Source organism: Cynara cardunculus (assembly GCF_001531365.2).
Source record: "Cynara cardunculus var. scolymus isolate 2C chromosome LG 12, CcrdV1, whole genome shotgun sequence".
Lineage (NCBI taxonomy): Eukaryota > Viridiplantae > Streptophyta > Magnoliopsida > Asterales > Asteraceae > Cynara > Cynara cardunculus.
The window spans coordinates 8,387,035-8,413,647 of record NC_037539.1 but is presented as its reverse complement, the minus strand read 5'-3'; the positions used below and the strand labels follow the sequence as shown (position 1 = coordinate 8,413,647).

The window sequence follows — 26,613 nt, the reverse complement described above, 5'->3', positions numbered from 1 at the left end:
AATAAACCAAAAATAAATTATTTTGTTATTAAATTATAATAAAAAAATAAATTAAAGACATTACATAAAAAATGAGAATTTTTAAATAGTTGATTTGATATTAACATTGATATATTTTTTTTTTCAAATTTTTATGGTATTTTCAAATTTATATTTTAGTCAAAAATAAAATCATTATTGTCTTCTTAAAAACACATAAAATCGTATTATAACTTCAATAGAGACAAATAATAAAATATAACATTAAAAGCGAGATGTGTCTCGCTGCATTGCACGGATACTCTTATAATAGTAATAATATTGAAGTCCGATAACAAAATTAAAAGTCAAGTAAACATATATTAGAATAAATTACAATTCTAGTTTCGGTGGTTTGTCGATTATAAAGTTTTCATGTGGTTTGTAGATTATAAAGTTTTCATCCTTATGGTTTCAAAGCTACAGGTTGGTCATCGTTAGGGGTGCTCAAAAACCCGAAAAACCCGACCAACCCAATCAACTCAATGCGAAATAACCCAACCTGAAGTAACCAGATGTCTAATCGAGTTGTAAAATTGTCAAACCGTATGTATTGGGTTACTATTATTTGAACTCAATCAAACCCGATGAACCCGATATTCTTTTATTTATTGGATTTAATATGATTGTTGAATTTTTATTAATATATACATTAGACAATTACACTATCATGCTTTTCATATACACATATTTTCAATCTATTCATATCTCTGTATAACTCATTCAGTAACTGTGAACATATATATGTAAATTGAGAAAATTAACCGAATGTGATATACGTAAGAAATATGAATAGGTTGTATCAAATGGTTGATGATGAAAATGAAATTATGAATAGAGAAATAACATATTCAAGGTTAAAAGAATATTTTAATATACCAAAGTATCAACCCGACCAACCCATACGGGTTGGTTTGGGTTAGGTTGCACTTTGGTGTGGGTTGGGTTGGGTTAGGTTAAAATTTTTCCAAACCGCAAGCATTGGGTTGAGTTATTCAAATGTCTTCAACCCGATCAACTCAACCTATGAACACCCCTACTAACACCCATTAAAAACTTTCGTTAAATTGGAGGCATTTTAGAACTTTTCCAACTTATTCTCGTTCAACATTAAAAATTAAAAAAAGTACTTCAAATATTTTACTTTGAAATTGTTTGCCATGGAAACTCTTCTTGACAACACCTCCTCTTGCTCCCAAATTCAAGGAAGAATAAAAATACTCTTATGGTCACAAAGGTTCAAATACGATGACTCCTAGTTATCTGCAAAATAGGTGGTTGTTGATTTATGTTTAACGGCTGTGTGGTCGTGGGTATCCTTCAGAGAAGCAAACTTAATATAATACAATATAATATTTATTTCTATAAAAGAAAAATGAGAAACAATTGGAAAAAGTCAACAATGTTTTGTGATGTAACGGGTAATTTTAATGGCCGTTAGAGTGAGGGCAAATCCAAACGTTTTTACAAACTACTACTGACATTTTTTTATACTAAAAGGGTACATGTGCAATCAACGAAATAAATCTTCATTTTAATGTTTAGCTTTTATCATTTGTCTCTATCGATATAATACAATTTTATGTGGTTTTGAGAAACTGATAATGTTTTTATTTTTGAATGAAATATAAATATGAGGATATCATAAAAAATTTAAAAAAATAAATTCGATATTAGTATTAAATTAACTATTTAATAGTTTTCCTTTTTTATGTAACTTTTTTAATTCAATTTTTTATTTTTATTTAGTTTACGTCTAATGACAAAGTAATTTATTTTTTTATTTAATAATATTTTTATTAAAGATAATAATTAAATATTCGGTTAGAAACTCAATGATTATTTTAATTATATTTTAAATTTTTATATTTAAAATAGATGTTTATCCTGTATTTGATTATGTATATCTGCAGACTGCAGTTAGTTATACGATTTAAAAAATGAAACTTTAATAAGTTGTACTTATGCAAAATCACTTGTATAAAAAATGGTTTATCTTGAATTGTAAGTAATATGCATCAATAAACAGTACTTCATGCATTAAAAATGGTTTTTAAGAGTTTTTGTCAAATACTTTATAATATAGTATAAATATAAAATCCTCAATGAGTGGAAACAAGTATTAAAAATAAATATTTTCATATCATCTTTATCACAAATATCAATTTTGTAACCAAAACAAAAAGGGTGTTGTAAATTAAGTTAAACTATAAGAGTACTCACGTAATACAGCAAGACACGTCTCAATTTTAATGTTCAATTTTATTATTTGTTTATGTCGATGTTATAATACGATTTTATGTGTTTTTAAGGAAATCAATAATGATTTTATTTTTGGCTAAAATATAAATTTGAAAATATCATAATTTTTTTATAAAATATATTAATATTAATATCAAATCAACTATTTAAAAGTTCTCAATTTTTATGTAATTTCTTTAATTTATTTTTTTATTTTAATTTAATTTAAGTTTAATAATGAAAAATATTTTATTTTTGATTTAATATTATAAGTTTTATAAAGATAATAATTAAGTATTCTGTTAGACTCAATAGTTATCCTAATTATATTTTAGATTTTTTTATATTTAAAATGAGATGTTTATCATGTATTTGATTATGTTTATCTGCAGTTAGTTACATGAATTCAAATATGAAGCTTTAATAAGTTGTATTTATGCAAAATCTGCTTGTAATCTTGAGTAATAAGTAATATGCATCAATAAACAATACTTTACGTATAAAAAGTTGTTTTTAAAAGTTTTTGTCAAATGTTTTATAATATAGTATAGATTATATACGAAACATTCAAAAAATAGACTTTGATGTTAAGTTTTTTCCTTAATCTTATCTACCGTTCAATTACAATTGATACACAAAATCCTATACTATATACCAATCAACTGTATTTGTACTAACTTAATTGATACCAACTAAGGGGCCGTTTACCAAACATTTGTCCGATAAGCGCTTACGGGTAAAATTTAACACTACCACTTGCTTATCGGGTAAAATTATAGTCTACTAAAACGGCATCGTATATATACAACAATTTACCCAGTAAGACTATCGGTTATTGCGTCCCTCTTACAGGGTAATATTTTTTGTCTTTACCATATTCATCCGGTAAAATAATGTGACTTGGTAAGCGCTTACTAGGGTAAGCGTTTGGTAAACGGCCCCTAAGGTTTTATAATTGGTACGATACTAACAACTGATTGCAATTGATACCCGTTAAATTTGTACCGGTTGATATATTATGTTGATCAGTTTATAATTGGTACAAACTTACAATCCTAAAATGATCATAAACAAAAGGATAAAATGTATAAAACAGTAACTTACCTTCATAAAATTTCTTGCTATAACATTGTGCTTACATCTTTTTCTTATTACAACATGTACTTTCAAAATATTTTTTATTAGGATGTTGTACTTTGAAAAATTTACCTCTTTTAGCATTAGGTAACTTTTTTTGATTTAAATTTACCTATTATATCAGGTTTCCATTCCATCTCACCGTCCACATAGGTTGTCCATATGTATTATAGCTGATATGATATTCTTAATACAATATTGTACTTTCAAAATTATTTTACTATAGTCTCTATCAGTTCTTATTACAACTCTGTACTTTAATTTTAACATTTTATTATTTAGATATTTTACATATTATTTAATAAATATATAAAATAACTTAAAAAATTTCTAAATTATTCATTAACATACCAATATTAATAAAACTAGTATAATAATTTATATTGCTAACATTTTTTAAATATATGTATTTTTTGAAAAAAAAATAAAATAAGATTTGTTACTTTTTTTACCAAAAAAATTATTTTTTAAAGAATATATCATACTTAAAAAAATTACTTGACATATAAATATATTAATTAATTATTTTTTTTGAATTATTCATTAACATAACAATATTAAAAAATTATAGATCACAATTTATCTMGTTAACATYTTAAAGAGAACTTTAAATGATATGTATTCTTTTAAACAAAATAAAATAAGAATTACTTTTTTTACAAATAAAATAATTATCTCGAAAATAATATGTCATATTTATTTAAAAAATATTTTGCTCTAGAATATTTAATTTGCATACAATTTAATAAGAAAAAGTCAAAAAAATTAAATGTCCTTTAGATCGTATTCGTAGCAATGAAAAATGAAAATCATTAATAAAATAATTTGAAATAGGTTTTTTATTTATATTTTAACCATGTCATCAAAATGATGTGTCATCCACATCACTTCATTGAAGCCAAGCAAAACAAAAAAGTAAAAGAGTTAACTGGTTTTAAAAGTAACAGGTTATCCGTTGCTAATGAGTAAATTTTTTAAAGTATGATGTCCTAATAAAAAATAATTTGAAAGTACATTATAGTAATAAAAAAATAAAAAATAAAGATACTATAATAAAGAAATTTATGAAAGCAACTTATTATTTCATGCATTTAATTTTGAAAAAAACGTGATTTACTTAAAAAATATTGAAATACAATAATTTTCAGAAGGCCCATAAAATCGAGAAACGGGCCATTAACCAAAAGCCCAATACTGTGATGAAAAGTCCAACCTACTATATAAACTTTGTATCTTAGGGTTCATCTTCCTCGGCCGACTACGGTACAACCAAACCGCGCGGAAGAAAAATCTAGGGTACGTTCTTTCACTTATTCGTCTATCCGATTGATGAATTGATGCGTGATTCCATGTAGAAATGTTATGATATGCTTATTGATGGTTATGATTTTTGTTCGTTTTGAATTTTTGCGAGTTTTCTGCATTAGTGTGCCTGTGTAAGCAGGAGTGTTGTATATCGTTTTGTATCTGTACAATTTAGTTATTTTTTTTATTTTAGAAGCCTGCTGGTGTTTGAAATGTAGTTTCTCCAGTTGTGGAAATTAGTTTTTGATGTTAAATTTGTTTGATCCGTTTCCTTAGCTGATCAGCAGATGTTTGGTGTTTTAGGGTTATGATACTGTAATATCTGCGGAATATGTGATCAGCTTCATGTTTTAGATTACTGTTGTGCACATTTTGTTTGTATTGAGGGTTTTAGTGTAGTTAGGGCATATTATAGTCAAACTGCATATGCTATGTGGGTAGTGCGTATCTTTTGAAGCAAAGTTGGAATATTGCTGACTTGAATAGTTATATTTTTATTGCTTTAAACAATGTTGCATCCATATGCCTCCTTACCAAATTTCTTGTATAAATGTTCTTGTTTTGCTAAGTTTGGTCTAGTAGGTATGGAGAACACAATGAGGAACATGTTCTTTTATTAGTATCTGCCGGTTTTGGTAATTGAAAGTTTCATATTGTAAATAAGGATAATATGTCTTTTTGAGATGTAATTCGCATACTTAAAACACTGCTTGAGTTCTAAATTAGGAAGCCCTTATCATAGATATTCTAAAGTAAAAACAACGAACACCTAGGGAAAGATCAACAAGAAGTGGAGTAGCCACAATTTGTGTTAACAGACGTTCTAAGAATTATGCTTCTGGAACAACAGGGACCTCATTGCTACCCGAGTCAAAATGTATATGCTAAACTACTAAAACATAGCCTTAGCTTAAGTGCATGGATTTATAGACTTGGAGGTTGCTTGTGCTACCCTTTTATGTTTCAGGAGTATTGATAATACCTGTAAAACTTGCTGTGTTGTATAATGCAATATATTGATTTGTACTTGTATGTAATTCTGTTTTCAGCACGAAATGGCTCCAAAACAGCCAAATACCGGACTCTTTGTGGGTCTAAACAAAGGACATGTTGTGACCAAGAAGGAACTAGCACCACGCCCTTCTGATAGGAAAGGGGTAAGTAATCAATTGTGTGGTCATTTATAAGAACATTTAAATCGTAATACCGGTTGTCTTATTTTGCTTTTTGGTGTTGGTTTTTTTAGAAAACAAGTAAGAGATCACACTTTGTGCGAAACCTTATCAGAGAGGTTGCTGGGTTCGCTCCTTATGAGAAGAGAATTACCGAACTTCTTAAAGTTGGAAAGGACAAACGTGCCCTCAAAGTGGCCAAGCGAAAGTTGGGCACACACAAGAGGGCAAAGAAGAAGCGTGAGGAGATGTCCAGCGTTCTCCGCAAGATGAGGTAACTCAAACATTTACATATTATATTATGCTGAATGAAGTACTGATAAACATCATGAGTTTTTTCCTTGATAAGTTATATGTTACTCATTTTCTCACATGGGGTTTGTATTCTTGTAGGTCTGGTGGAGGTGCTGAGAAGAAAAAGTGAGCCCTTTTTGTTGTTTCAGAACTTTAAAAGATCTTTTGATATTTGTGCTGAATAGATTAGTGGTTTTGGGTATTTGTTGAACCTCCTTGTATTATGTTCTTGGATTTTGATTTAAGATTGTTTTTTAGACCAATTTTGTGCTCCCAAATTACCGAACAACATTCCAACCCTTACCAAAATAGTATCTAATTCAATGATATCATCAAGGGTGTGTTGGTACACAAGAGAGGGATCCTTATCCTATGTTTGGTAGGGGTGCTCATGGGTTGGGTTGATCGGGTTGAGGACATTTGAACAACCCAATCCGATGCTTACGGTTTGGGAAAATCTTAACCCAACCCAACTCAAATCAAAGTGTAACCCAACCCAACCCAACCCATACGGGTTGGTCGGGTTGATACTTTGGTATATTAAAATATTCATCTAACCTTGAATATATTATTTCTCTACTCATAATTTCTTTTTCGTCATCAACCATTTGATAAACTTATTCATATTCTTATGTATATCACATTCAGTTAATTTTCTCAATTTACATATATATGTTCATAGTTATTGAATGAGTTATATAGAGATATAAATAGATTGAAAATATGTGTATATGAAAAACATACATGATAGTATAATTGTTTAATGTATATATTAATAGAAATTCAACAATGATATTAAATCCAAGAAATAAAAGGATATCGGGTTGGGTTCAAATAATAATAACCCAATATCAACCTAATACCTACGGTTTGACAATTTTACAACTCGATTAGACATCGGGTTGCTTCGGGTTGGATTATTTTGCGTTGGGTTGAGTTGGGTTGATCGGGTTAGTCGGGTTGATCGGGTTTTTTAGCACCCCTAATGTTTGGCATGAATTTTATGTGAAACAAAGTAAAATAGGTCTGTTCCACCCTTACCCCATGGAAGTGAAACAAATTTATATTTTATCAATATAATCTCAAAATAAAACTTAATTCTCTTTTAAATTATTAAATAGGTTCCTTTTTTACATTGTATTCATTTTTTAAAGATAAAAGTATAATAAAAACCAATTGACTTTCTTGTTTGGAATGATTAAGTCCTTAGACTTTTTTTTTGGAACAAATAAGTCCTTGGACATTTCAAAACATGTTAAATAAGTTATTGGACAATTTTTTTGGAACAAATAAGTCCTTGGACATTCCAAAATATGTTAAATAAGTCCTTGGACATTTTTTGGAATAAATAAGTCTTTGGACATTCAAAAAAATGTTAAATAACTCCTTGGACAATTTTTGGAACAAATAAGTTCTTGAACAATCAAAAACATGTTAAATAACTTCTTGAACTTTTATAAAACATGTTGGATACATTCTTATGACTTGTACAACTAGTTAAAGTGGTAAAATAATGAAAAAAATGGGGAAAAAAACCCAATGAACATTCATATTTTGAACGATTAAGCCTCTAAATATTTTTTGAACCAAAAAGTATTTAGATCTATAAAATTAAACAAATATAACAAAAAAGTACTTACATTTACAAAAAAATAATTACATTTAAAAAAGATTTTTGATAAAGTTTATTTTAATTAAAATTAAAATATATTCTGTCAGTGATTTTTCAAACAAAAAAAATAATTATTATTAAATTTATTTTAATTAAAAATATATATATATATATATATCATGTATGTGATTTTTTAAATTAAAAAAAGATTACTGGTGAAATTTTTTTTAATTAAAAATGATATATTTTATAATTTTTTTATTTTTTTAGTTTAAAAAATCACTGACAAAATATATTTCCGGATTTTTTTCACTATTTTACYACTTTATCATTCAAAATATGAATGTTCATTGGGGTTTTTTCGGGATTTTTTTTTCACTATTTTACCACTTTAACTAGTTGTACAAGTCATAAGAATGTATCCAACATGTTTTATAAAAGTTCAAGAAGTTATTTAACATGTTTTGAATTGTTCAAGGACTTATTTGTTCCAAAAATTGTTCAAGGAGTTATTTAACATTTTTTGGAATGTCCAAGGAATTATTTGTTTCAAAAATTATCCAATGACTTATTTAACATATTTTGGAATGTCCAAGGACTTATTTGTTCCAAAAAATTATCCAAGGACTTATTTAACATGTTTTGGAATGTCCAAGGACTTATTTGTTCCAAAAAAAAATCCAAGGACTTAATCATTCCAAATAAGAAAGTCCATTGGTTTTTATTGTACTTTTCCCTTTTTTAAATTTTATTTATGGTATTTTATGTTTCTCAAACTTTTATTTTATTGTCCTCAAAATATTATTTTTACATAGTTTCTATAATTTTATTAATTTATGTAATTTATTATATATTAATAATAAAAAATAATGTTGAAAAGAAATAACAATAAAAATAAAAAACTATATAAACTTTTTATTTGGTGTCATTTTAATTGTTTTGACGAAAACTTCAAATAATATATTTTGTTATAAAAAAAAATTATTCTATTATAATGTAATAAACTACATAAATTAATTAAAATAAACAACTAATCAAAGATAAATTGGTCATTTTACTTGTTTTGTTCTATTCAGTTTTATTTTACCAAATGTTGAACAATCTTACTGTTCTGCCACACCTAGACACCAAACACACCCTAAAATCTTTCACATTTTACAACCTTAATAAAAGCAAACCTAGTATATTATATTTCACTCGGAAATGAGGTATGAGGTGTACAATGTATTGCAAACCTGCAAGTATGTTTCTCAAAATTGAAAACAAAAATAGACAATGGCATAACCTTTGAATCTAAAGGCCAACTGGTTACCTTCCATGGTCAACTCTTTTTCTTCTTCCCTGTAACTAAATCATTATCATCACCAAACAAATCAGCTATCCTCTTCTTCCTATCCGGACCGATATACGCCATCAACTCTTCTACACCCATTTCCTGAAACTCTTCACTGATTTCGTGTTTAACAATATTTGATTCATCTACACACCCGGAAACAGATTCAGCCACTTCTGTATTCTCGCCCAACCGTTCATTCAAGAATTGCATCAACACAAAACTGAGACCTCTAAGCATTTTCAAGTTGAATTTTTTTGATAAAGATTCATGCCCGACAAAAGACGCCCTTCGGATAGCCATCTCCTTCAGACTGATGAGTAGATCGAGCTCAGATTCTGAGAGAGAACAGAGCCAGCGAACATCTTCAATCTGATTGTCTCCTAACATCTCCACCCTTGGCATGTAAAGAGGGTATTGTGTTTCAAGAACTTCCAATCCTGCTGGAAGATTGATGTAAAAAATATTGATCAAAGCTAACGAATTCTAAAATGTTAGTTATTAAAAACACGCAGCATATTGTTAGTAATCCGACAAACACATAATGATTCTCCTACAAATATTCACACTTTTTCCAAACCCTTAATACAGACAGAATTCTAAGATCCCTCCTCGGGGCAAATACTTTTGTGCACAACTCTTCTGGTTTGAAATGTTAATTACCAAACAGATAAAATTACTATCAACACCTTACATTTTGACAAACTTTAGTTATCAACCAGTTTGATATTTCTTTCAAAATCACGAAGAAAGGTTTTTCGAGTCAAATTGGTCATCTATCTGATATTTCTACAGAAAATGTTGCATACTCGATGTTGGCAAATGACCTATACTGTATTTGTCTCTTGGCAATTAACCATGTGCAAATCAACCATGCCAAATATCAGGAACTTAGAGAACATGAGAACAAGAGAACTCTGAAGGTACCTAGGTATATTATGTGAATCTTACAATCTTCACATGATACCTTTACAACACACACTTGAAGGTGATGTGAATGTTACAATCTTCACAGAATGTACGGGTACACGAAAGTGAAAAATTCTTACCTGACCTTGATTCTAGGAACTTAACAATATGATAGTTAACAATGGAAAACAAACACACATTATCAACAACAAAAAGAATAATAAATCCTTTAGGATGAAAAAATTGACTTTTACTTTGCATCAAAGTGAGAAAGATAGTCTGGAATCATGATAACTAATTTTTCAACCACAGTCACCGATAACAAGTTGCAAGGCATTCTTTTACACATCGTACAACAATTCTGTGTAGGATATGAACATCAATAACTAATGCATAGGTCCAACTTACTAAAGCTTGTGACGTCAATGATCTAATACAATTTCTCGAGCCGAGAATAATAGAATATCCCAAAGTTATACCAGAATAAACAAATTCATGGTTAAGAGCTAGCAATATTCCCTTATAACGAGCCCATAAAAGGGTCCGTATTCATATCCACAACCAATGAGTGACGGAATGTTTACATAATTAATAAACTTTAGTAGAATACTACTGGTTAAGAAGTCAATGTCTCACAGAGAAAGCTCTTTAGATTCTTTATCTTAGTATATGCAAGAAAGGATGTTTTATTTGCTAATGGCTTGATTAAGTTTAGCACTTTCCATTTTTTGTTTTGCTTTTAATATTGATGTTGGTTCACCCATTTCTCATACACGCTCCTAGTATTACAACGAAGACGAGACTTCTGCGCATACTAGCTATTGTGTACGTTGGCAACCCTTTTTGTATCTATTATATCATATTTTCTCCAAAAAAGTACATGTTCCTCATTCTAATCCAATTCCGTAGCTATCTAGCAATTACTTTGTTTAACGGGCATAATTTTTTTACCACAAACCCCTTTTGTTGGAGTTAATTGTGATTAGAGTAATGTCCATAAGGGTTAAAAATCATGCTATTCCTTACCATGGTTGTGTATATGATGGTGATTTTCAAGAATAATACAATAGAGAAGTTTGCAACACTTAAAAAAAGAGAGAAAGCAACACTTTTTAAGTGAAGAACGGTGATCATGATAGAGAGCTTCAAAGGTTGAAGGTCCTGAGATGGTGAAACAGCAATCAGTTCCATCGTTCATGTTCACTACTGCTTGTTAAGTATTACTGAGATCTTAGGTTTGTATTTAAGTTTGCGTAATTAGGAATTGTAAACGGAGTGCACGTACCAGATTATTTCCAGCCTCCAACACAGCTCCTGCAAGCAACATTTTTCTAGTAAAGGGACTTGGGTATCAGCTCATTATGAGACAAACGAACTCATTTTTAGTAACTCGAGGTTACAGACTTGCAGATAACAATAACTAATTCTAAAACCAACCAGCATAGCAGCAGTTGGAGGCCGATCCTGAGATTTTGGATGTCCATGGCGGAAAGCCAAAAAAATGCCCCTTATGTGTGTATATAAAAACCACAATAAACAATTTGAAGGGGTTTGGAACCTAGTCAATCTAGGCGGCTCATCTTCACGCTGATTTTTTTTAAATACAACAAAAAGGATGCAGGGGGGACATAAACCAAAACCCCGTGTAACAAAACATAAAATACATTACCATTCACCTAAAACGATGCCTTCTTGCGTTTTTTGAAGCAAAAATATCTACATTTTGTCATAACTAATATCAGCTAAAGCAGCTCCTAAAAAGCTTAAGCCTTTATCCTATACTAAGCATCAATCTTAAGCCTTTGTCCTATACTAACCCGCTTCAAAACAGCTCCTAAAAAGCTACTAAACAGCCCTAAAAAGTAAAAAAAATTAGGGCTTGAGCAAATTGAAAAGAATGGAAATTCCATTCACATTTTTGTTCTCCTGCATTTTTCATTTTTATATTATTCTCATTTCTAAAAATAATCCCAAACACTTTGAAGTCTTTAGAGGATGTAAATAGTGAACAGGAATTTGGGCCAACCATCCAACAAATAGCAGCAGAAGCTTTGACACACAGCAATGTCTGCAAATATGCCAGCCCAGAAAATATAAAATGGAAGGACAGAACACAGAAGTGAGTAGCCAGACTAAATTCATGGCTTTTACTTAGAAATTGCAAAATAAAACAGCCACAAGTCCCAACCAGTTTAAAAGAAAACCTAAGTAGGCAGAGCAGCTTCATTGTAATGATGTTTACAGAAAACCTAAGTAGGCATACATACAGATTTAGTATATTACATATTTAAAACTTAAAAGAAAACCTAAGTAAGCAGGGCAGCTTCATCTAAATTATGAATTAATCAAACAAGAATTAGAAACATAAAATAAGTAGTAAAGTAAAGTAAATAAGTAATCCTAAGTTAAGCCCTAACCTCACAACAGTAGTCAGTGTCTCACAGACCGACGGGCGGAGAGCTAGAGGCAGAGAGCGACGGGAGACGGAGAGAGGCAGGCAGCCGCAGACCGACGGCAGTCGGAGTCAATAGTCGTGAGAGGCAGTCAGGCAGAGAGCGAGAGCGAGAGCCGTTTGCGATATTGATTTCGATTGAGATTGAGCGACAGAGCGTGAGAGGGATGCGAGAGTCGAGAGGAGTCGTGGGAGGCGAGAGTCGAGAGGAAGGACTGGCAAGGTTAGATTTTTTTAACTGAACTTATATATACTTTGGGCTTTATAAATTTGATGTGATTGGGCTTTATGCTGTTTTGGGCCATCGTCTTCTGGGCCTATGGCCCTACTTGGAACATAAATCATGGACCATATCTATACTATCTTATAAAACATTTGTCTAAAATTATTAAAAACAACCTTTTAAGCATACAGTACTACCAGCTAATGCCAAATTGCTTAAAAAACAACCTCTATTGCTAATGGTGCAACCTATTAAAGCCATATCCCTAATCCCAATCCCATCTTATCGCCAACCTTTTAAGCATATCCCAATCCCATTTTATCGCCATCCCTAAAACAAATTCGATTTTCAAACAGATTCTGAGATAGATTCATGAATCAAACAAATGAAAACCAACAAAATACAAAATATAATTGGTATTTAAATTCTGGTACCTTGAGTTGAATCAAATCGAAAGAGTCAGAGAGAAGAGGCTGTGATTGTACTTCAATCACAAAGCGAGCTGTTAGGGTTTAAGATTGAGCCTGTGTAGATGAAGTCGCTAGTGTCAGAGAGAATAGACGATGACCAAGTTAGGGCGGGTTTCCTGAAATCGCTGGAATGGTGGATCATGGATGCGGGGTTTGTATTTCGGGTCAAAATTTAAACCCATGTGTAAAGTGTTGACTAGTCTGAAAGTGATGGCCAAACCGGTCCAGCCCGGCCCGGTAAGGACCGGCTATAGGACCGAAATCTGGGACCGGTTATGGATTTGGGGTGTTTTGTGGGATCGGGATTGGTTATGGACCGGCCCGGCCTGTCTCGGTTTTTAGAAAATGTAGCTATTTTTATTAAATTTAGCCGTTATTTTTCCAAAAAACTAGTCGTTTTTTGCCTCTTTTTGTATTTTTTGCTTTCTAAACACTATATATAAGTGTCTTGGTTGAAAGATTTACATACCAAGTTCTCGATTTGCAAAAAAACGCAAAAAACGTTCACAACTATCGGTTTCTCACTATATTTTGTAAGACAATGTAATTTCAATTATAATAAAACACATTTTCAAAGTGTATTTGAGTGACCCAATTAGGGGTGCTCAAAAAACCGACCAACCCGATCAACGCAATCCAACCCAACACGAAATAACCCAATCCAAAACAACGCGATGTCTAATCGAGTTGTAAAATTGTCAAACCGTAGGTATTGAGTTACTATTATTTGAACCTAACCCAACCCGATGAACCCGATATCCTTTTATTTCTTGGATTTAATATGATTGAATAATTTCAATTAATATATACATTTGACAATTACACTATCATGAATGTTTTTCATATATACATATTTTCAATCTATTCATATCTCTATATAACTCATTCATATATATATATGTTCAGTAACTGTGAACACATATATGTAAATTGAGAAAATTAACTGAATGTGATATATGTAAGAAATATGAATAAGTTGTATCAAATGGTTGATGATGAAAAAAAAATTATGAGTAGAGAAATAACATATTCAAGGTTAGAAGAATATTTTAATATACCAAAGTATCAACCCGACCAACCCGTACGGTAGGGGTGCTAAAAAACCCAACCAACCCGTACGGTAGGGGTGCTAAAAAACCCGACCAACCCGATGAACTCAACCCAACCCAACCCAACCCAACCCAACGCGAAATAACTCAACCCGAAGAGACCCGATGTCTAATCGAGTTGTAAAGTTTTCAAACCGTAGGTATTGGGTTGATATTGAGTTACTATTATTTGAACCCAACCCAACCCGATATCCTATTATTTATTAGATTTAATATGATTGTTGAATTTATATTAATATATGCATTAGACAATAATACTATCACGTACGCTCTTCATGTACACATCTTTTCAATCTATTCACATATCTATATGACTCATTTGTATATATGTTCAGTAATTTTAAACATATATACGTAAATTGAGAAAATTAACTGCATGTGATATATGTAAGAAGTATGTATAAGTTGTATCAAATGGTTGATGATGAAAATAAATTATGAGTAGAGAAATAACATATTCAAGGTTAGAAAAATATTTTAATGTATCAAAGTATCAACCCGACTAACCCGACCAACCCGTACGGTTTGGGTTGGGTTGGGTTGGGTTGGGTTGGGTTGCACTTTCGTTTGGGTTGGGTTAAGATTTTTTCAAACCGCAAACATTGGGTTGGGTTGATCAAATGTCTTCAACCTGATCAACTCAATCCATGAGCATCCCTACCGTACGGGTTGGGTTGGGTTGCAGTTTGGTTTGGGTTGGGTTGGGTTAAGATTTTTCCAAACCGCGAGCATTGGGTTGGGTTGTTCAAATGTCTACAACCCGATCTATGAGCACCCTTAGACCCAATCACAAATTTTATAATGTATTAAAAACATACATCATTAAAAAAATAAAAATAAGAATATTATTTTTTAATGACGGGGACCGACAGCCCGTAACCGGTTACAATAAAGCTTGACCCGGCTCAACTTTTTCGACCCGAACGGGACCGATTACGCCGAGACTGGTTATGGCCGATTATGAGAAATCTTGGGACTGGTTGGGCCCGGCCCGAGACCGGTTTTAGACCATCACTAAGTCTGATAGAAAAAAAAGAAAAAAACTTGGGCCCAAAAAGCCCAGGGCTAGTGTATCGAAGCCCGATTCAATCCACAAAGTTTGATCGTGTCGAAGGCTAGGTTTTCAAAGATTCGAAAAACCTCATTAAAGCTGAAAAAGTTTAACTTGAGAAGCTTGGTCGGACCCTTTTTCCATCCCAAAGCCCGTCTCGGACCTAAAAACACTTGAAGCTTTCTTTTACTCATTGAAAATGGTTTTGAAAAGGCTGATGCCTTGTGCATTTCAGATTCTCAGGTGTCGACTTTCTATTTTTATTTTTTCCCCAAAATTATCCTATAATTTCGTTAATTATCAACTAAGCCTTTGTAATTTTAATATCAACGACAGTTAGCACTATTAAGTGTACGTAAAAAAATCCATCATGATAGAACGATTTACAGATGGCATAAGACCTCAATCCCTCTTATATAAATCTGTCTTTGAAGGCATAACTGGATTAACATTTTTGAAATAAATTCGATTTAATATGGACAAATAATATATAATTGATAATATCGACAACATCTATACTATGTTATAAAGTATTTGACAAAAATTCTTAAAAACTATTTTTTATGAATAAAGTACTGTTTATTGATGTATATTACTTAAAATTCAAGATTACAAATAAATTATACGTAAGTACAACTTATTAAAGCTTTATGTTTGAATTCTTGTAACTAACTGTAGATAAACATAATTAAATAAAGGATAAACATTTCATTTTAAATATAAAAAATCTTAAATATAACAAAGATAATTATTGAGTTCTAACAGAATACTTAATTATTATTTTTATAAAATATATTTAACAATAAAAAATAACTTACTTCGTTATTAACCTTGAATTAAATTATAACTAAAAGAAATTACACAAAAAAAGGGGAACTTTTAAATAGTTAATTTGATATTAATTTCAATATATCTTTTTCAAAATTTTATAATATCTTAAAATGTATATTTTATTCAAAAATAAAAACATTATCATTTTCTCAAAACCACATAAAACCGTATTATAACATTGATGGAGATAGATAATAAAACAAAATATTAAAATCAAGATGTATTTCGCTGTATTATGCGAATACCCTTATAGTATATTTCTTAATAACTTAACAAATAAAGTTTAAACTTATTTTAAAAAAAACCAAACAAGCCTAACCATTATATAACAAAATATTGAAGGATGGATTTAATATACGGAATATAAATTAGAAAAATAAGATAAATTATATACGTTAAATTGAAATCTTAAAACCATTTACTCTACGCCATCCAGTTATGTCTAGTCTAATGTTGGTGAAGAAAAAAATAGAGGGGTAGTTTTGTAACTTTTAAAAATAGGCAACAAACAAGTGCATATGTGAACCATTAGTTTATTTATGAATCAATTAATTAGTTCATATGTGAATTAATCGATCAGTTCATATATGAATCAAACGGGTTCATATAATCAATTAATTAATTCATATGTGAATTACACTAGTTCATATATAAACTTACAGTTCATATGTAAATCGCAGAGGTTCACATATACATTTTTTTTGCCACCTATTTATAAAAGTTATGAAACTACCCCTCTATCTTCCTCATACCATTTAGCGTAATATTTATTTTCAAAGAAAAATGTAATAAAATGGTATTAGAACTTGTTGAATCTAAAAAAAGACATGGTTTATTGATTCATGTAGGTACAAACTATAAAACACACCCACTCTACATACAAACACAACCTCTTTTCTACTGTTTTCTTTTGTTACTCAAACCCATCATATGTGAATTACACGAGTATCATAAACACGACGTCGTTATCAACACAAAGAACGTAACTTTACCTACTATTTCAAGAATATGTTAATCACGCATTAAGCTCGAAAGTGTATCATCGATCAAATCTTCGAAGATCGATTCTTCGGTTTCAATAACTATTTCTCGAGTTTCCGATCGAAGATCCATCCACATTCTCGATACTTCCAAGTCCCTTTTCACTAGTTGATCTAGCGATCGAGGATACGGGCCGTCGATTCGTGATTCAATTCTTTCCCACACCTCGTTTATAAGGTCGATTCCCTTCGGGAGGGGATGGATGTTCGGTTTAACGAACGGTAAATCGGGAAAGAAACCCAAGGAACGATCACAAACCTCGGTGAGGATTTCGTTAGTGGAATCGAAGAGAAGCCGTTGGTTGTGAGCGGGCCGGCTTGAAAAGATTTGTAGTTCGTTATATAAGGATGAATCAAGTATTTGAGTGGATGAAAGCCATCTTTTTTCGAAATCGTCCCAATTGAGGTCGGAAGCTAGAAGGACGGCTTCGACGTATTCGAATGCAGATTCATCGTTCTCGACATGATTTCGAATGTGTGTTTCTTGATTCTTGGTAGGGGTGACGGCTTCTTCGAATAGGATGCGTAGTGGTTGGATCGAAGCCTCCGCTGAAAATTTTGAATGAAATCGTGTTGGCATGAAACATCGATAAACTACTTACGTCACCAAAAGAGAGTGATCATCATTCAAATACGAAACTTTTTATTGGTAGCCTTGGGCTTCAAAGATAATAGTCAGGAAAATCCTATGGGTCCCAGAAAACTCAAATAAGCGACCTGCATAACGCCTACCATTTATTTGCTGGTTGAGCTGACTCTCAAGTTTCAAGTATGAAACTTGATGTGGAATACGGGTCAAACGGTACGTCTTAGGATCCCGATTGACCCCTAGTGCAGTAGGTTAGGTTCCGTGAGAAAGAACCCTTTTTCATAAAAAGGCGAGAACGGGTGAAAGTACCTTCATATCGTGTGAACGTTTTACAACCTTGACGCAATATATCACACGACCCAGGGTCACCCGAGGGCTCACGAGTGGAGTTTGTTTTCATGACTCGAACCCGCCATAAATTAAGATTATAAAGAAGCTACAGAACTTGATAGCTTACCAGATCGGGAAATGGTTCTAGCGGGGCTAATATCATCGTCTGAGAACATTGGCTCGAGAACCGACACAGGACTCGGTTTGCCGGTTTTATCGTCCGCGGTATTCTCGACTTCTTCGGTCTTTCGATCGACAGCAAGGGAAGATCCCGAAGGGGATGCCGTTGGAGAACACAATAACTCATCGTCTTCCGTTAAATCCTGGAAACAAACAAAAAATCGATTCTCATTTTCACGACGAGAAGACAAAATCAACGAGAAATCTACATCTCGAGAAGCTTTTCATTACCGCCACATCAACAACTTCGGTTTCTATCGGTGAAGATGGTTTTACGATCTCTAGAACACCTGCATTCGTTTCAACGACATAGATCAGCAAACCCATATGAATTTCATTACAAATTTAACATCGATCGAGTCAAAACCGATAAACTTGTTGCTATTTTTAGTAAGTTCAGTAAGAACTCAGAAAATTACTCGATTTGACCTCAAACATCCTACTTCTGTTCCTGAAACAAAGATCTGCAAAGAAGGAAACACAGTACCTTCTGTCTGAAGAACTTCATCTAAAACTTCCGGTTCTTGATGATCGTTTTCAACCCCGAGCGGTTGACTTCCGTTGACCATGGAGGAATTCCCACGAGGAGAGCTGTATTCCGGAAAAGATAGAAGCTTTCCTAGAGTTCTAGAATGCCTTTCCTCCATAAATTCTGTATCTTCATCTCCATTGCTAAGAATCTCAGATAAATGCTTCTTTGCCTCAATGTAGATATTAGATATCCGATAGCTCGTGTCTCCAAATTCATCGTTTTCCATCGGCTTTGTTTCAGATTTGCATAATCTTGAACCACCGTCTTGCGTTTTAAACTCGTCGGAAATTCTAGAAAATCGTTCGGAGAAGAAATGGTCTCTGTTTGGAGAACTCCATCTACTGCTTCCGTCAACAACGGGTTTTTCATGGCATCCTGAATCTCGTGGAGATCTTACGATGGCGTTTTTTAGCTTTCTCTTGATCTCCGTAAACGAAAACTGGGAAGTGCTTCTTTCGCTATGGAATCCGTTGGTTCTATTCGAAGGTAGCGGGCTATCGTTAACGTTCAGCGATATACATTCGTGTGATTTACTCCTCCTTCTGAAGAAGTTTCGGGGTTTATGTACGACATGTTCGTCTGATTTTGGATCGTTTCGTTCATTCTCTAACGAGTTTGATCGTTCGATTGACTTCGGCTTTTGTTCTTCGTTTCTGTTCTGATGGATCAACAAGAGGTCGTTCATTAGATCTTTGAGATCATGATACTGTGGTGTTTTCTGCGGTGGAACTTGACGATTGTTCGAGATTTCATAACTGTCGAAAGATCGACTCGTTGTTTTTCCCGTATGCCCGTGGTTCTGTACATGGCCACGACATTCTAGATCGCCAGTTTCGTCACCGTACATTTCTTCTTCCATGAGTTCCTTCACTCTTGTCCGCACCGCTGCACCTTTCTCGCTGTTCTGAGATTCAATCCGTAGATGCATCTCTTCCGAATCCGTAATTGAGTTCACTTCGGATGTCGGATACGAAGGACCTGCCAAAATAATATCGTAGTGAGCCATAAAACGTCATACATTGTCCTTAAAAACTTGTTAGCAGGCCGGTTACGGCCGGCCAACATTCTACTGTAATACCTTTATATAACATACAATTGTCTGGTCTTATCAACTTAAATTCTGTATTTTTTTTAGATAAATGGTTTCCTATAAAGTAAATTTTGTGCACCGAAAACTCGGTGAGGGTTGGTGCACCATGGCTTGGTCAAGCCTGCTGCACCTATGCTCATCGGGTCTGGTGCACTAAGGCTCGGTCAAAAATGGTTTCTTATAAAAGCCATTTTGTGCACCAATGCTTGGTCAGGACTGGTACACCTATGCTCATCGACTCTTGTGCACCATGGCTCTGTCAAGCTTGGTACACCTATGCTCATCGACTCTGTTGCACCAAGGTTCGATCAAGCCTGGTACACCTATGCTCATCGGCTGTGGTGCACCATGGCTCGTTAGCTTTAAGAGGTTGGAGAGGGGGCTCAAACCATGAAAACCAATATAGAGAAAATGAAGAACTTTATAGAAAAACATGTACAAATTTAACCATAAGGGTGGTGTTTGATTGGTTTGAGTTTGACTCCAAAGGTCTCAGGTTCAAATCCAAGGAGGAATAAAAATCCTCGTGTGGCCACGAAGGTTCAAATGCGGTGACTCCGGACTATCTGCAAAGCAGGTGGTCGTCCTAGATTAGTCGGCTCATATAGCGGATTGGATATCTAGATTAATAAAAAAAACATATACAAATTTGAAGAAGAGTCTAGAATTAAATGTTGTATAGACAGAATTTTTTTTTTGATTAACATGGATATATATCCAACCCGCTATGCGAGTCGACTAATACCAGGACGACCACATGCTTTGCAGATAGCTTGGAGTCAGCGCATTTGAACCTCCGTGGCCACAACGAGGTACTTTCGGTCAAGATCCTTACCCGTGGTACTTTCGGTCAAGTGTGGCGTATGATCTGAAAGCATTCGTCTAGTGATCCGGCCATGGCGGAAATCAAAAATGCTTCCTATACCAAACATGCAACCTGCTCGATCTTTATTTTGTCGAGAAAGCCGTTTTGATCTTCTCGTCATAAGAAAATTGGAGTTCTTAAACTTCAATATCATCGATCAACGCCTCTTAGGAAAGCAGCGACAAAAATCCTGATAAACAAGAATACACCCAAAACATCATACCATGAAACAAACATACTCCGTCCATCCTATAATAAATGTTCATAATAAAAACAATATTGTTTTACAAATTTGTAATTATTACACTTGTTAATTAAGTAAATGGCAATTTTATTCTTAATAATAAAATTTTCCATTCCAATAATTAAAGACTAGTTGTGTACTTGCACAATGCGGCGGGAGCCGTGAATTTTAACGATTTTGAAGCTTCACTGGTTTTATTAGAGAAGATTTAACGATGATACAAGTTACACTTGGTTTTTACATATCAATACAATTTGAATAAATAAAAATCATGGTTCCAATTACAGTCTATCGGTGAAAAAAATTGTATGACAGTTTAAAATTCAATATATTTAAAATCCAACATATTTAAATGATTCCACAAATGTGTTAGGTTTACACAAAGTGCAAAGAATCAAGAGATCGAGAGCGAGGCTAAGAGTTCTAGAGCAATTGAATAAGAGATGAATGAGAGAACGTTTAATAACTCATGGTGAATATCAGTTTAAATTTCACCTTGTGAGATGGGGAGAAGTATGAAAGGGTGAAGACATGAGTGAAATGTGTTAAAAGTATCTTGGTAACATGAAAAGAAAAGACAATAATGTGCATTGGTAACTTGTACTATATGTTATTTTAATTGTAGATTAAAAGATTTTTACACAGAATGCATAAAGTAATAGTACTTAATGCATTATGAGTTGTTTTTAAAACTTTAATGTATAGTACTTTATGCATTAAAAATTATTTTTAAAACTTTTGATAAATCTGATTTATATTCCAATAATTAAAGATGAAATTGGAAATTGAGTAAAATTAACACTTATTTAAAGAAAATTAATTAAAATAGTCATTTCAGCTGAGTAATTTTTTTTACACTTTCTACCTCTTTCCAGGAAAAAAAACATTTTTCACCAAGTCCGCAAAAAAAGTTACATTTCTCATCCAGATCTGTAAAAAAATGTATATTTTTCACCTAGACCAACAAAAAAAATTAAAATTTCAAACCTAAGGCTATTTTTATAAATCTTGTAAAAATGACTAAAAAATAAAACCAACCGATAAAAATGACTATTTTAATTAATTTCTCCTTATCTATATTTATACTATATTATAAAATATTTGACAAAAACTCTTAAAAATATTTTTTTATGCATGAAGTACTGTTTATTGATGCATATTACTTAAAATTCAAGATTACAAGTAAATTGTGCATAAGTACAACTTATTAAAGCTTCATGTTTGAATTCGTGTAACTAACTGCGGATAAACATCGTCAAATACAAGATAAAAATCAAATTTTAAATATAAAAAATCTAAAATATAATTAGGATAATCATTGAGTTCTAACAGATTACTTAATATTATCCTTATAAAAAGTTTATTAGATCAAAAATAAATTACTTCGTTATTAAATCTAAATCAAATTATAAATAAAAAAATTGAATTAAAAAAAATTACACAAAAAACAATAACTTTTAAATAGTTAATTTGATACTAATATTGATATATTTATTTTCGAAATTTTATAATATCTTCAAATTTATATTTTATTAAAAAATAAAATCATTATTTTTTTTTGAAAACCACATAAAACCCGTATTAAAACATCTACAGAGACGGAACAAAACGAAACATTAAAATCGAAATATATTTCGTTACATTGTGCAAATATCCTTCTAATTTAAAGATAATTTAAAGCAAAAATATGGATGGACAAATATATCTGAACATTGATCATACGACATCGTAAATCGGATATAACCCAAATATGGTAGTAAAAAGAGGTTACAAACAGCAATGAAAGACGACCATTTTCATTTTCACCTCGGCAAATTGTGGGACCCACCAAAAATTAACATTTTTTTATTTTGGATTTTACTTTTTCTTTAATTTATTCTATTTTTCCACCCGATAGTAATAATTATTGGGACCCCTTATTTCTCTTTTCTTATTTTGTCGTTGTTGAGATGTACCCTACTTTTACCAATAAATATAACATTTTATTAAATAGCAAATTCTATAATAAAAAAACTGCAGTTTGGTTTTATTTTTTTTATTTTATGTAATATATTTTTAAAACTTTTATTTTAATATTTCATCTGTGATGTTTTAAATATTTAAGTATCTAATTTATCTATATTATATTATAAAATATTTGACAAAAATTATTAAAAATAAAATTTTATATATAAAATATTGTATATTGATACGTATTACTTAAAATTTAAGATTATAAGTAAACTATACATAAGTACAACTTATTAAAGCTCCATGTTTGAATTTGTGTAACTAACTACGGATAAACATAATCAAATAGAAGATAAATATCTCACTTTAAAATATAATTAGAACAATTATCGAGTTCTAATAAAATAATTAATTATTATCTTTATAAAAAATTATATTATTAAATCAAATATAAATTACTTCGTTATTGAACCTAAATTAAAATTATAATAAAAAATTGAATTAGAAAACTACACAAAAAAATAGGATTTTTAAATAGTTAATTTTATACTATTATCGATATATTTTTGTCAAATTTTTATGATATCTTCAAATTTATATTTTATTCACAAAAAACATCATCGCTCTTTCAAAATCACATAAGAACATATTATAAATCGACTGAGATAAAGAATAAAATGAAATATTAAAATCAAGATGTATCTCGCTGCATTGCGCGAGTATCCTTCTAGTATATTAAAATGCATGAAAAAACAACGTATTTTAATATAATTTAATTTTATGTAACATATTGAAATCTCACATTTGAGTATCAAAATGAATATAATACACAAAATAAGAATCAAATCAAAATATGTTATATTAAAAATGAATGTTATTTTGCATGTGTCAGCGTTTGATCCCAACATTTGGTTTGCGTTCGAGTCCTGACCATGTAGAGATGTCGGTCAAGACTCGAAGCAAATGAAGAACTCGAACATTTTTAACAGATCTTCCGGTTTACGGTTCGAACAATTCAAGGATTCGAGGACGGTATTGGTATTACTTCAAGTAATTTGTAATTTTATGCATTTAAAGTTGTACATTGTTTTAAGTCATATCGGAAATCCTATTTCCAAGGGGAATATTCTTAAATCCAGAATACTATCGTTTTAGTGGCTTGTACATCATGCATTAAAGATTTGTACATTAATTGTATTAATCCGTTTCGAATAAGATAAGACAAATATGGTTTACAAAATTCAAGGACTCTGACAAGGAAAAAATACCTGAAATCAAAGCTCGTATGATGATATGAACACGAACAACTTAGCAGCTGATTGAAGAAAGTCAAAAACAAGTTCCAATTTTGACTTTTCAGCTCTCAAGATGTCCAACCGACCAAACTTCAAACCTTTTTGCTGTCCTTTTTCTCTTTTGATCTAATGTGATTTGCGATCCACTTGCTTGAAGAACGTGTTCATCACCATTGACGATTTTGAGACCTCTAAAAAGTCAAAATCTTCAACCCCCAAATTGATATGAAGATCGATCGAACATGCAGAAGTCTACCAAAATTTGCAGAAATTGGAACTGAATTCGATGTGGGTATCTCAAATTCACGATCTTTTTGCTCAAAAACAGATGCCCAGATGATAATATCTGCAAAATTTATAAGCATCTGGTCAAATCGTGAGACCTTTCTTCCAAGAAAATGTTAAAGACAGAAGCTTTTATGGTTCAAGAATTTATATATATAAATACAAAAACCACCAGAATTGTAAAAAGAAAAGAAAAAAAAGTGAGAAAAGGGTATCTTAAACCGACCAAAAAGAGAGAATCCCAGATGGATTAAGCACCACCCACTTATTATATCAAGAGAAATAGTTAGGGTAATGGTATGACAGCCATTAAAGACCGTGGAATCAAGCAATGGCGGTGGTGGTGGCGGGGGGGAATTGAGGAAAGAGAGAGAGAGAGAGTAAAGCCAAGGGGTAAATGTGTGAGTTTGAGCTTTTGTGTGTGTGTGTGTGTATGTAAAGATGGTGATGAAAATGGGAAGAGGAAAGGTGACACCTGGGTAATGTAATGCTGTTGGTGGGGGCCATGAAACACACAGTGAAAAACACACAGTATTATTGAAAAAGAAAGAAGGGGCATTGGAATAAAGCTTAGAACGTTTTTTAGCTGCTTGGAATTGCAGGTTTTCCATGTTCAATCATCATCATTTTCACCACCACCACCGTCACCACTCTCTCTTGACACATGCATTATGTGCATGCGTATATACACATACATGTGTATACATATAAATTTTAACTGTAACTGTATATTTATGGAAAGTAAAAGTAAAAGTAAAAGTAAACCGAATGACCGATGTGATGCTATGTTTGGCAAGCTACCATTAAAATTAAAAAATATTTACATTTAACTCTATAGCAAAAAAACTATTACAATCATATAGACTCATATGTTAAATTACCTCTTCATTTAAAGCCACACTCTTTTCAAACATTAATTTAATTCAAATTTTTAAAAAATCAAATACTTAAATTACATTAATTATGGCATTCTTGAAATCAAGTTTAATCGATTATTACAAAACAAATGTTTTCTTAACACCTTTTAAAACCTTATTTCATACAATCATACGAAATCCCGTGAAATCTCGAGCACCCCCTAAAGATTTCAAAATCCTTTGTTTGTAGGATTTCAATTAGAACAATCCAACAAACCAAACATGAGATTGAAATGAATTTGAAATCCAAACCCTCCCAAATCCATTTCGTTCCTGCAAACCAAACGCAACATTTGTATATCAGTGTTTACTAGATGTTTATTGATTTGCATTTTTTTTTAAATTATAGAGTTCTTTTATAAGATAATATATATACATACATACATGCATATATAAGATTGGGTTCCGATAGTAAATTTGTTTGGTTAGGAAACTAGGAATGATAAAATCAAATCTAACCATTGGAAGAAATAAGAAAACTGATCAATGGACCAAAAAGTATGTGATGACACTAGTGTAATAATATGACACTTCAATGTCATTCTCTTGACATTGGCACCGGTATGATACCAGTAATAAACATTTTTTAGTATTCGGATAAACAGTTTTGAAAAAGTTAAACCATTCTAACTTATAATAAGTTGATAAGGACTTTTATAGAAAAACATAAGTTGTTTCAAATAAGCAATCCCAAACACCCCCTAAATATCATCAAAATTGGTACCAAACAAATATACAAACAACGGATTATTTTATTACATTTAATTTGACGCTTATCAATTTTGTTGATTCTTTTAACATACCTTCATTTAACAGTTTGTGTGAAGGTTCTGAATATTGACATAATTTTTATGTGAATGTTAAATTAAAAAGAATAAAATATTTTTTTTTTCATAACATTAAGTTTTAATTATATTTAATATATTTTAATATAAAAAACAAGAGGTAATATATCTTATTTTGTAAAGTTAAATCAATATATATATATATATATATATATATATATACACACACACACTAGAAGGGTACTCGCATAATGTAGCGAGATATATCTCGATTTTAATGTTCTATTTTATTCTTTGTCTTTGTCGATGTTATAATACAATTTTATGTGTTTTTAAGAAAGCAATAATGATTTT

General features: G+C 31.4%; 3 protein-coding genes across 9 annotated transcripts; 1 reads left to right on the top strand and 2 right to left on the bottom strand.

Annotated features, from left to right (window-relative positions):
• Positions 1-4,649: 4,649 nt before the first annotated feature.
• Positions 4,650-6,430, top strand: LOC112522911 (60S ribosomal protein L36-2-like). The gene is made up of 4 exons (XM_025132246.1): positions 4,650-4,692; positions 5,751-5,858; positions 5,948-6,147; positions 6,267-6,430. Exons 2-4 carry the CDS (start codon positions 5,757-5,759, stop codon positions 6,295-6,297), a joined length of 333 nt encoding a protein of 110 aa, XP_024988014.1. The 5' UTR covers positions 4,650-4,692; positions 5,751-5,756; the 3' UTR covers positions 6,298-6,430.
• A 2,499-nt stretch (positions 6,431-8,929) lies between these two features.
• On the bottom strand, positions 8,930-12,655 carry LOC112523132. 7 transcript variants are annotated; one of them, XM_025132599.1, is made up of 3 exons: positions 12,439-12,655; positions 11,307-12,270; positions 8,930-9,555 (listed from the first exon to the last, which is right to left on the bottom strand). In XM_025132599.1, exon 3 carries the CDS (start codon positions 9,515-9,517, stop codon positions 9,101-9,103), a length of 417 nt encoding a protein of 138 aa, XP_024988367.1. In that variant the 5' UTR covers positions 9,518-9,555; positions 11,307-12,270; positions 12,439-12,655; the 3' UTR covers positions 8,930-9,100. The 7 variants fall into 7 exon arrangements, with proteins under 7 accessions (XP_024988367.1, XP_024988369.1, XP_024988371.1 ...); XM_025132601.1 differs by having other exon boundaries at positions 11,307-11,335; XM_025132603.1 differs by having other exon boundaries at positions 8,930-9,552; positions 11,307-11,335.
• A 4,513-nt stretch (positions 12,656-17,168) lies between these two features.
• Positions 17,169-20,904, bottom strand: LOC112522861. The gene is made up of 5 exons (XM_025132178.1): positions 20,754-20,904; positions 18,784-19,806; positions 18,528-18,586; positions 18,244-18,439; positions 17,169-17,746 (listed from the first exon to the last, which is right to left on the bottom strand). Exons 1-5 carry the CDS (start codon positions 20,902-20,904, stop codon positions 17,169-17,171), a joined length of 2,007 nt encoding a protein of 668 aa, XP_024987946.1.
• Positions 20,905-26,613: the final 5,709 nt, after the last annotated feature.